At 29.5% G+C, this 11772-nt stretch overlaps 1 protein-coding gene across 1 annotated transcript; it reads right to left on the bottom strand.

Annotated features, from left to right (window-relative positions):
* Positions 1-8342: 8342 nt before the first annotated feature.
* Positions 8343-8891, bottom strand: LOC107462889 (uncharacterized). Its single transcript, XM_016081564.1, has one exon. The coding sequence runs from the start codon at positions 8889-8891 to the stop codon at positions 8343-8345; it is 549 nt and encodes a 182-aa protein (XP_015937050.1).
* Positions 8892-11772: the final 2881 nt, after the last annotated feature.

Below are 11772 nucleotides of genomic sequence, written 5' to 3'. Positions count from 1 at the left end.
TCCCTAAACCCTAAACCCTAAACCACATTAAATAAAGGAAATCTGTCATATGACTTGTAAACAATGGAAATCTATTAATAATCAAATACCAAATACTTTATTATAAAGGAAATCTATTAACAATCGTGATTCAATTACGATGGCATTATATAAAGGATGTGCAGCACATGAAATAACTCCTTCAGATAAAAGAATAAATCTGTTTTGATGATTTTGAATCCTATTCATCTTGAAAACATTATCAGTATCCTCTTTGTAATGGATAACGTATATAAAGTAACAACTATGCATCATTTACTAGCTTACTTCTTTATGGATGAGAAACTCACTTCTCCTTTCTATTCATTGATCCTATTCAGACCTTCAAAATGTTACTCCTTATTGTCACACCAGCCATTAAATCTATCCATTACAAACAATGACAATACTACAATAAATTACATAACTTAGTTAAAGAAACGATTTCTTCCCTAACCCAACCACAACTATTAAAAATTCCCGCCAAAACTTGCCAGCTAGTTACTGAAAACTAACTATAGAAAGATACTGAGCAGGCACAGAGGGCGTGATCGCCTGAAAGAACCGCTCCAGATTGCTCAATCACTTCTCAGCATTATCTTGTGGCTGTGAGTTACTTTGTGATTGTTCCATCTGTAACAATCAGAAAATCAAAGACCAGAAAATAACTTCAGAAAACTATGAACAAATAAATAATTCAGCAACCAAATCATGAAGCAGCAAACAAATTCAAATAACCTCAGCAAATCAAAAAACAAAACCATGAAGCAGCAAACAAATTCAAATAATAAATTCAAATAACCTCAGCAAATCAAAAACCAAAACCATGAAGCAGCAAACAAATTCAAATAACCTCAGCAAATCAAAAACCACAAAACCATGAAGCGGCAAACAAATTCAAATAACCTCATCAAATCAAAAAACACAAATCATGAAGCAGCAAGGAGGAATAATAGAATAAGTGAATAACAGAGTATTACTGGCGGCGAGTAACGGCGACGATGGAAGAGGAGGCGAGCTTGGCGACAACGCAACAGGAGGCGAGCTCGGCGACGACGCAACAAGGGGCGAGTTCGGCGACGAAACAGGACGCGGTGGTGGTTGCCGTGGTCAACACCGTCGCTGCTGTGGCTGCGGGATGCGGTGGCGATGGCGGTGGGACTGTGGGTGGTGAACTGCTTTTTCAGTAATTCCTCTTCTCTTCTGGCTCCTGGAGTTCTGGGATCTGGGTGATTTCTGTGAATATTAGGGACTTAGGGCTTCGTTTACTCGTTTAGGCGTTTAGTCCTTTTTTTCTTTTTTTTTTAAAAAAACTCCCAAAACGACGTCGTTTAGCATTTTTATTTTCAAACCAAAAACCGTTAAAAAACCGAACAATTCTTCCGGTTCACCGGTTAACTGCCGGTTCGACCAGTTTTTTGACCGATTTTTGTCAAATGGTTTCTGACCTTACCCGGATGGTGACTGATTTCCGGTTAATCCGATTGAACCGACCGGTCCGATTCGGTTTTCAGAACCATGGTTTTATGGTTTACGCCTATATTAAATTTAAAAGGATTTTACACTTAAATCTTTCTTAATATTGTTATTTGTATATTCCATTATTTCTTGCTTATAGTTGGTGTCTTTATTTATAGTTTTATACTTAGAGTTGCAAATACCGATAAAAACAAAACAAAAACCTCTTATTTTAGCAAGGCATACATTGATTTAGATTAATTTATTATTTTAGTTAAGTTTAATTGCCGGTCGTTTGAATTCGACAAATTTTGAAAATACAATATATCATATAGTAATATTGATTTATATAAGTACCGAGATAGATAATATATTTAACAATCACAAGTATTATATATGAGAGAGAAGCAAAAAAGCTACGCCTATTAAAGAATGATTATAACGTAAAAGAGTATAGATAATGATAATAAATATTATTTCTGTAAATCAGAATTATCTTTCCATCATCTAACCTTCTTCTAGTCCGACATAAAATTACAAATTTACAATCACATATACAAATTTTTAAATGGAATTTTGACTTGTGAAACATTTGGGTGTATCAGACTAGTTTTAAAATGTGCATCTCTTTTATATTTTTTCATGCGTATTTGTTCTATTTGTTCAGGAAAATATTCAAAATGTAATATGGAAATGGAAATCTAGGTATTTTTAACTAATATCGACTAATTTTTTAAAATTATTTTGTTGAGATTAAATTCTAGATACTAATCATAAATTTTTAACACTAAATCTTAAATTATAAATTATAAATCTTAAACCTAAATCGTTTAATTAAAAAATGAGAATTTTTGGAATTAAAAAATTAAAATTAATAAATATTTATTAACTTAAAATTATTTTCTATACTTTCTCATAATTAAACTACTTGATAAGAAAGTAAAAATGGTAAAACAAAAACATTAAAAATCCCAAAATCAGCAAACATGCATGAATCACTTCTTTATTTAAACAAAAAATTCAAATACATTTTATAGTTAATAAGAAAAGAGTTAACCAACTTGTTGACGATTTAGTAGCTAGTTGTCTACTAATCTGTTTAATATCAAAGGTTTGAATCCTGTCTTGTGTATGTGATAATTTATTGATCAGCGACAAACTTTTAAGTAGAGCTCAGATCCATAACAAATTAATTCTTAACCTGTGGAATTAGAAAATATCGTAAAAAAAAAAAAGATTGTTTTAAAACACAACAAATATTCATTATAATATTATACAAACTCCAAAGAATTCAAAATAAACTAGATACTTACTATTACTACTTACTTAACTTATCCATGGTGATGATAGCATCTCCAAAAGCAAAAAAACCTATGAACTGCATCATAAGGAAAGTTTCTATTGCATCTAGCTATACATGGATCCAACAGATCAGATCCAACATAATAAGGTGTAGTCCAACGTTGTTCAAAAATAGTGTCATGGAATCCCATAATAACAGAACAAATAACTACCACTATAATTATCAACAATGCAATTGCATATCGTGCATTATTTCTAGCCATAAATCTCTCCCCTCTTTTAGTCTTGAAAGTTGAAATCATAAGGTTGAGGTAAAGTAGGTTTTATAGAGGCTTAAAACATTCTTTAACATTTTTATGTTAGTATAATTCTAGAATTAGGATATACCTTACTTATTTCATGTCCCGTCCTTAGTTGCCAATTACCAATAAATAAAACAAAAAGTCTCATTATAGTGTCCAATGGTCATTTTATAATAGTTTAATATTTTTATTAAAGTTTCATTGCCTCTTAAATACAATGAATTTTATAAAACAATATTATATAAAGATGCCAAGGTGGTGTTATTATATCGTGAGGCCGGTTGCACCATGCAACTTCAAGGTACCATCAAGGCTCTTTCTCAAAAAATAATACTATATGATTAATAAAATTCATTATTATTAACTAGTACTAAATTTTAAATTTTATATTTTAATACTATAAAAATAAAATATTAATTTAAAATATTAATTAATATTAATATAAAGTATTGGCCTCTTAACATTTTTTAGCTAATTATCCAAAATATAAACCCTAATATCTTGCGCTTACTTACTTAGTTTACTTTAGTATTAGATAAGAGTATCTTGTCACTTTTGTAAGGTAACTTTTTTTTTTTTAGCAATTGGGATTGAAATTTGAAAACTGTAATTTAATATTGTATTTGATGGTGAGAGACTAAAATTAAAATTTTAATATATGTGACACAAAAATTTAGTCTCTTCAGTACTTTCAGAAAGTGAAGACACGAGAGGAATTAAAATTTTTGTAGACGAAAACTAAAATTTTAATAACATTTCTTTTTAAAAATATCCTTCTTTAACTTTTCAAATTCTAAATTTATCCCTCAAATTTCCATATTTATCTTAAACTAAACATAATACTAAAATATAATTCAGTGCAGTATATTTTACACCAAATATAATATTTAATCTCAGTCTCTCATTTTTTATCTTCCAATTTCAATTTTTCTTTTAAACACAACCAAAAAGACCGAAAACTATGGATTAGGTCCATTACTAAGATGTAGGTAAATCCATAAATTCGAATACCTTCAATTTAATTGATAATCAAAAGTATTTTTAGTAGACACATAAAAAGAAGGTTGAATTGTGTTTAAATTCTTTTAAATTGTTATTCAATTTCAAGAACTAAATTATACAAGGCACGATGTGATTGAAAAAGCACTATACCAAATTAACTTGGATGATGTATATTATTGGAGACAATCCGAATCAAAATTAACTTTCACTTTAAGAATGCAATAATCATCATTCCATTCGACTCTAAACCCTCCGTTCATTTCGAAGAAACTCTTAAAAATCCCAAATTCAGAAAACATGCATGAATCACTTATTTATTTGAACAAAAAACTCAAATAATCTTATAGCAAACAAAAAAAAGTTAACCAACTGGGTTGGTTTAATAATTATTTACTAGTATATTTAAATAAATATTGGAGGTTCGAATCACATCTTGTACATGCAATAATTTATCGGCCAATAACAAACTCTTAAGTAGAGCTCAAATCTATAACGGATTAATTTTGTAAAGAAAAAAAAAAGATTAAGTCTTAAAACACAACAAATATTTATCATATATTATACAAACTCCAAATAATTCAAAATAAATTAAATACTTACTGCTACTACTTACTTAACTTATTCAATCCATGGTGATCATAGCATTTCCAAATGCACAAAAACCTATTATTCTCGTGATAAGGAAAGTTTCTATGGCATCTAGCTATACATGGTTCCAACAGATCAGATCTAATATAATAAGGTGTAGTCCAATGTTGTTCAAAAATAGTGTCATATGGAATCCCATAATAACAGAACAAATAACTACTACTATAATTATCAACAATGCAATTGCATATCGTGCATCATTTTTAGCCATAAATCTCTCCCCTTTTATTGTCTTGAAAATTGAAATCATAAGGTTGAGGTAAAGTAGGTTTTATAGAGGCTTAAAACATTGTTATGTGTAGTATAATTCCTTACTTATTTCATGTTTAGTTGCCAATTACAAATAAATAAAACAAAAAGTCTCATTATAGTGTCAAATGGCCATTTTGTAATAGTCTAATATTTTTATTAAAGTTTCATTGCCTCTTAAATACAATGAATTTTATAAAACAATATTATATAAAGATGCCAAGGTAGTGTTATTAATATCGCGAGGCCAGTTGCACCGTGCAACTTCAAGGTACCGCCAAATATATATAGTTATTAAAATCGAACCCACAATTGATCGATAAAATTACTGAGCTGGTTAATAGTTTAATTGATAGATTAATTCGATAATAATTAAATAAATATATAAAATTATAATACAATTTAAAAATAAAAATTAATATTTAATACTTCATATTATTAGCTCGTTGCTTTAATATAATATATATAATTTATATAAATTATTAGTTTTTAATTTAATATGTCTAATTAAAAAAAATCTAAAAAAAATTATATATAAATAAAATTAACCTTACTTATATAAACTATTATAAAGTTATAGGCTTAAAGGATTATTCATATGAACTTGGTTATTATATATTTTATTATTAACCTACAATAGAGTAAGAAATAAGTTTGGCTTAATGATTAGAGTGCAGAAGCTTTGTACATGCTTGGAGTTCGAGGTGTTGCATTTTTGTGAAGGGTCACACTAGTGTACAGATGTAATTCTGTACAGATATACAGATTTTTGTCTTTTAGTGGTTTTAAAGCGTGTTATTAAAAAGCGTTGTTTAAATGGAAAGTGTTGCTTTTGAATCGTTACTTTGACTCTGATACCAATTTTTCAATTTCGATTTTTCAATTAATTCTTTTTTCGAAATTTCTACTAATTCTTCATAATCTGCTTCAAAAAGATTTTTGATTTGGACAAAATTATCTTGAGGTATTATATTTAATGGATTTTGGTAAAATTTTTCTGCTGTTTCAAAATATGAAGTATAAATTGCTTCCATCATTTCTCTTACAACTTCAATTTTTTCGTTTATTATTAAACCTTGATATGTACTTATGATTCTAATATCATATTTATAATTTCTTAATTCTGTTTTATCTTCTAACATTTTTTAAGAGATTCCATAGCTCTTATTTGTAAGTTTTTGAAATATTCTTTCTCATTTGGATTATTGGAAACAAAATTTTCTATTTGTGTGTCTTTTTCTTTGATATATTTTTTCATATCATTAATAACTTCTCTTATTTCTGTACTGTTTCTTATTTCTAAAATTCTTTCTAATTTTTCTTTTTCAATTTCCATCCATTCTTTTAACATTTTTAAATCTTGTAAACAATATTTTGGCTTTCCAGGCATTTTATATGTTTGTTTCAGGATTTTGTACAGGTGATAAAGGCTCTTGTAAATTTTGTTCGGATTCAACTTGAACTGTTTGTAAAGATTCAGGTTGCATTACTTGAATATTTTGAACATGTATTCTTGATTCTAAAGCTTGTAATGCAATCATGCTTTGAATATGAAGATAATGTAGTCTTCGACTACGAAAAATACGTTTATTTTTAATACTTTCTTTTAGATTTTTAACTGTTTTCTTGGTCTTTACATGTTGTAAAAGTTTTCTTGTTTTAATTATTTTCTTAGTTATCTTTTTAATTTCTACTTCCAATTCTGAAGATTCAATTGCTAGTTTTCTTATTTTCATGGCTATAGCCAAAAACCTTGTTTTCATATTTCTTTTAGTAGTTTTTAAGGAAATAAGTCTTTTTTGAAAATTTTTCATATTGAAATTTCAGCATCTTCTGCCATAGATTCATGATTATTTTCTAAAGATTCTATTATTTTTTCTAATTCTTCAACTTCCTTTTTTAAATTATTACAGATCATTAGTAATGTCTCAAATGCCCTTTGATTTATTGTAGAAAACCTTAGGTATTTCAAACGATTTTCTCTTTCAAAGAGTTCTTGTTTCTTATCTTGATAAGATACGTATATTTCTTCTTTATTTATCGTCATAATTTATTATTTAGAGTTTCATTCAGCTTTTCAATTCTTTTTGTTAACTCCTTTATTTCAGAATCTTTTTCTTCAACTTTTAAATGAGATAAACTTAGAGGGCTGTTAATTTTAGATTCTCTTATTCTAAAACTGGATGATGAAAATGAATTTCTTGATGGTTCTTTTAATAATAAAACTGGTTTTTCAATAGCTTTATTTCTTGGAATTTCTGTTTTTACAAACTTTTGAAATAGTTCATCAACATAAATTCTTTCTTTATCTTTGAAGTCTATACTATGATGACTATTTGTCAGCGCATAGTTAATTGCATATGTGATAGAAAATGGTTCATCATTTTGTTCCATTAAATCTATCTTATGGAATTTATAAGCCAAATTTAAAGATCTTCCGAGGTTTTCGGTTGATAGGGGAATAGCGTATCCAATATGAGCATTGAATTTAACATTTACATTTGCCAGGTTACCATGGATTATTCCAATTATTTGGTCTCTAGGATCAGTGATTCTTTTATCACAGATTGCCAGACTTATTGGAGAATTAATTCCTTTCATGTATGTGGATTTAACTAAAACTTGAATGGTACTAATATGAATCCATCCGATTTTAGATCTTTTTTGTTGATCTCTAATTTTTCCAATTTGTTTATTTACGTCTTGTTCATTTATCAGGGCTATTTCAAGTTCTCCATTTGCGGATTGTATTTTTATTGGAGTTTCAATCTGAATTTTTCCATAATATATTATATTTTTTCTATTAAAGATTTCTTTTAAAGGGTTTTGTTTGTTAAAATTATCGTTAGGTTTAAGATCTAATTCTGTTTTTAAAATAGCTTGTTTTTCATTATCAAGTAAAGCAGTTAGCTTATAGTAATCAGATTCTTCAGTTATTTCTATATCTTCTAAATAATTCATAACTTTAAAGAGATTGAGATAAAGATGTACCTTTCTGGAGAATGACCTTCTTTATTTATTGCTATTTTACAATATGTGTTTTGTTCTCCAGAGGGGAGATTTACAATTTGACTCCAGAGGGGAGTTAAACTAATTTTTCTAATGACTTTGGTGGTCAGACTTCAGAATCGCCTTGGCTTCTTCCTCTTTGCCCTCCTGGCTTGTGAGTACTTCTAGCCTCCTGCTTTCTAATTTCTGATTTCTAATACCTCTAACAAATGACTTAGCACTCTATTTATAATGGTTGGGTCTGATGGACAAGTCCCATCCTTACCCTTCTTATGACGTTATTGCTTACGTCATTGAGCAATAATTCGCACCAACTACATTATTGGTGCCTTGTGACGTAAGCGCTTACATCAATTAGGCAATAATGGTGAAGGATGACTCAGACGCACTGTCTCCTTCTTTTTCCATGTGAGTGGTCCCTACTTCGTTGTTACTTTCTTCGTCCATTTCTGGTGCGCACAGCTGGCACCTATGGTCTTCTTTGTCTTTTAGTAGAGTGCAAAGCCTCCTTTTTATCCCTTCTGGGAGCTTCTCCAGTAATCCAGAGAAATCGTAGAATGCTGATTCGAAATCTACTAACATTCTCATTTCCCTTGGTTCAATTTCATTCTTTTTGCTGGAGACAAGCAAAGTGTTTCTACTCTTGTAATTAATCCTTGTTCTGGATTCTTTTGTTATCTTTTGAGACCTTTCGAAGACTCTTGCTAATGAGCTAGCAAGTCTTCCTTCATCATTGTAGACCATTAGATCCTGAATTTGATCTATTGGCTGGAAGTCTCCTGGGAAGACTGACATGAACACTACTTGGAATGCTGGGACTAGGCATTCTCCTTCTTCATTAAGGATTGGTTGACTGCTTGTGAATTTTAGGGATACGTCCCTTGGATTTTTGTTATCAACCATACTTTTGAATCTTTTTACTGCGTCAATGAATCCTGTAGGGAATTCGTTAATGATTTTTAAATTATCGAAGATTAAGATTGAATCAATTAACCCGTATTGGAAAAACTGATATGTGTCAGAGGGAGAGGCCTCTGGAAAAATTACCAGCTTTGTTAGCTGTTCTTTATTTACGGGATAATATCCCAAGACTGCTCTTTTATCTACAGTCCAATTTGTGATTTGGTTAAGAGTTTCTCCGAGATTGGATCTACAGACTCTTTTCTTTTCATTTATTTCAGCCCTTGTAGGAATATTTTTCATTAATCCAGTCCTTTGGGCTTGGGCTGTTCTTTGGATTTGGACTGGAGCTTTTTCTGCTCTTTTTAAAATTTGCTCTGGATGGAGCACTTCGTATTCTCTGAGGGATTCTTTTGCTTCTTCTATTGTCAAGAATCCTCCTTTGTGAATTGTTCTGGGTTGGTGAGTAAATGGGGCTGCTTTAGCCCAATCATCATAAACTCCTTTCATTGGGCCATTATAAATGACATAATATTTTTTGTCCTGAGTCGATTTTTTAATTATTTCTGCCAAAGTTTTATTTTCAGAAATTTTTTCAATTTTTGGTTGGTCCACCACGCTTAGCTGGCTGAACTCTGATGGTGTTGTCAACATTGGTATTGGAGCAGTTGTTACCTGCTGTGTTACTTTCATGGTTTCCATGGCTTTCTTAATGGATTGAATTTGAGCTCTTAGCTGCTGACAGTGATTGCACCTTTCAAGCTCTGTTTCAAGCTTTTGAATCTCTTGAATCATTGTGTTTGCCATGAACTCCATTCCCTTGTCAATGTATCTGCAATAATATTTTTATTTCCTTTAATGTACTCGATTTTTATCGGATATTGTAATAAAAACATTTGCCATCTTACCAGACGACCCTGATTATAATCAGCTTGTAAATTATATCTAATAAAACCTGTTAAATAACTTGAATCTGTTCGTAATGTAAATTCCTTTGGAAGTAAATCAATCCTCCATTTTTTAATAGTTTTTATTGCAGCAAAGGTCTCTTTTTCATGGGTAGTGTACCTTTGTTCCGTTGGTGTAAATTTTCCTGAAATATACCTGCATAGTAGTTCCTTTGAGGAATGTTTAGAATCTAGTGATTCTTTTTCTTTGTTCAAGCTTTTTATAGCTTTCTTAGCCTTCAGACAACCAGACCAAGTTTTATCTGAAGCATCTGTTTCTATTATTAAGTAGTCATCTTCTTCTGGAATATAAAGTTCGGGGAGATTTTTACATAAATCTTTAATCCTTTGTATTTGCAAGCTATCTTCTTCTTCCCATTTCCAGATCTTTTTTAAACTTATTTTTGAGAACAAGTTTTTAGTATATTCTGTTATATTTTTTAAAAATCCTTGATCAGAAATATAATTTATGCATCCTAAAAATCTTTGTAACTGTTTTCTATCTTCCATTTTATTAGGAAATAAATCTACTTTTTCTAAAACATTTGGTTGTAGTTTTAGTTTTCCTTCCTTAGACAGTATAAGTCCAAGAAATTCTATTTCTTGTCTTGCTATCTTTGCTTTCTTTTTACTAAGAACTAATCCTTTTTCTTTACATTTTTCTAAAACAATTAATAATTTTTGAAGATGATCTTCTTTATCTTGTTTTGTAAAGACTAATATATCATCAATATAAACTAAAACAAATTCATTTAAATCTTTTAGATTTTCTTCCATAAACCTTTGATAAATACCTGGGGCTTGTTTTAACCCAAAAGGTAGAACATTCCACTCATAGAGTAATACTCCTGTCGATTCTTTTGTTGGACAAGTAAAAGCAGTTAATTTCTTTGTTTCTTCGTCTAGACGGAGTTGCCAATATCCTGATTTTGCATCTAAAGATGAAAACCAAGTTGCTCCTTTGATTTTTTCTAGAATAGAATCCTTTCTTGGAAGTTTATGGGCATCCCCAAGAGTTGCCTCATTCATTTTCTTATAGTTTATTACCATTCTTCTTTTTCCCCTTTTAATTTCGTTATTGTTTTCAACATAGAAAGCTGGGGCTGCATGAGGGCTTTTACTTAGCCTTATTATTCCTTTATCCAGAAGATCCTTACATTCTGATGAAAATTCTTCCTTATCTCTAGCTGAATAGGGAATTCTATTTGGAACATTTATTTCTTTTGTAGAATCTTTTAGTTTAATGCTTATTAATTCTCTGTTTGTATTTTTAATATATAAAGGATTTTCAGCACAAACTTCATTTAAAAGTTCTTCTATTTTGATTTCAAGATCATTTTTTGGAATTTTTATCTGGAAATATAGGTTCAAATAACATTCTTCTAATTTTGAAAATATTTTGAATTTTAAAATCTCGTTTATAGTAGTAGTCGGGATTTTAATAAGTTTTGCTTTTTGATTTATTGAAGAGTCATATGGAGCCTTTAAGACTATATATGTTAATTCTTGAATAAAAGGATGATATAATTTTAAGAAATTATTTCCTATAATCAAATCCATTCCGGAATTTAGCTTAAATATAGATGGAATAATAAATCTATAATTTTGAATAAATATTTCAACCATTTCTGCTTTTTGATCAATTTTATGTATCGATTTATCAGCTATTTTAATTCTCATTGGATTTTCCAACTTATTCCAGTTTAGTTTTATATTGGCGAAACATTGTGTTGCCCCTGTATCTATAAAGGCATTAATGAATTTTCCTGTTATTTTTACAGTAATAAATGTAGCACTATTACTCAGATTCCGAGTCTGTTTCTGAGACATACTCAAAAATGTATTCTAACTCATCGTCAGATTCTTCTAAAGGTTCCATAAAACAGGATTTTGCAATTTCTATTTGTTTAGTAAGATCTTTTTTATCTTTCTTTTTT

This window comes from Arachis duranensis, chromosome 8 (assembly GCF_000817695.3).
Source record: "Arachis duranensis cultivar V14167 chromosome 8, aradu.V14167.gnm2.J7QH, whole genome shotgun sequence".
Classification (NCBI taxonomy): Eukaryota; Viridiplantae; Streptophyta; class Magnoliopsida; order Fabales; family Fabaceae; genus Arachis; species Arachis duranensis.
The sequence above is the reverse complement of the archived record's forward strand: the minus strand, read 5'-3'. Positions and strand labels throughout refer to the sequence as shown.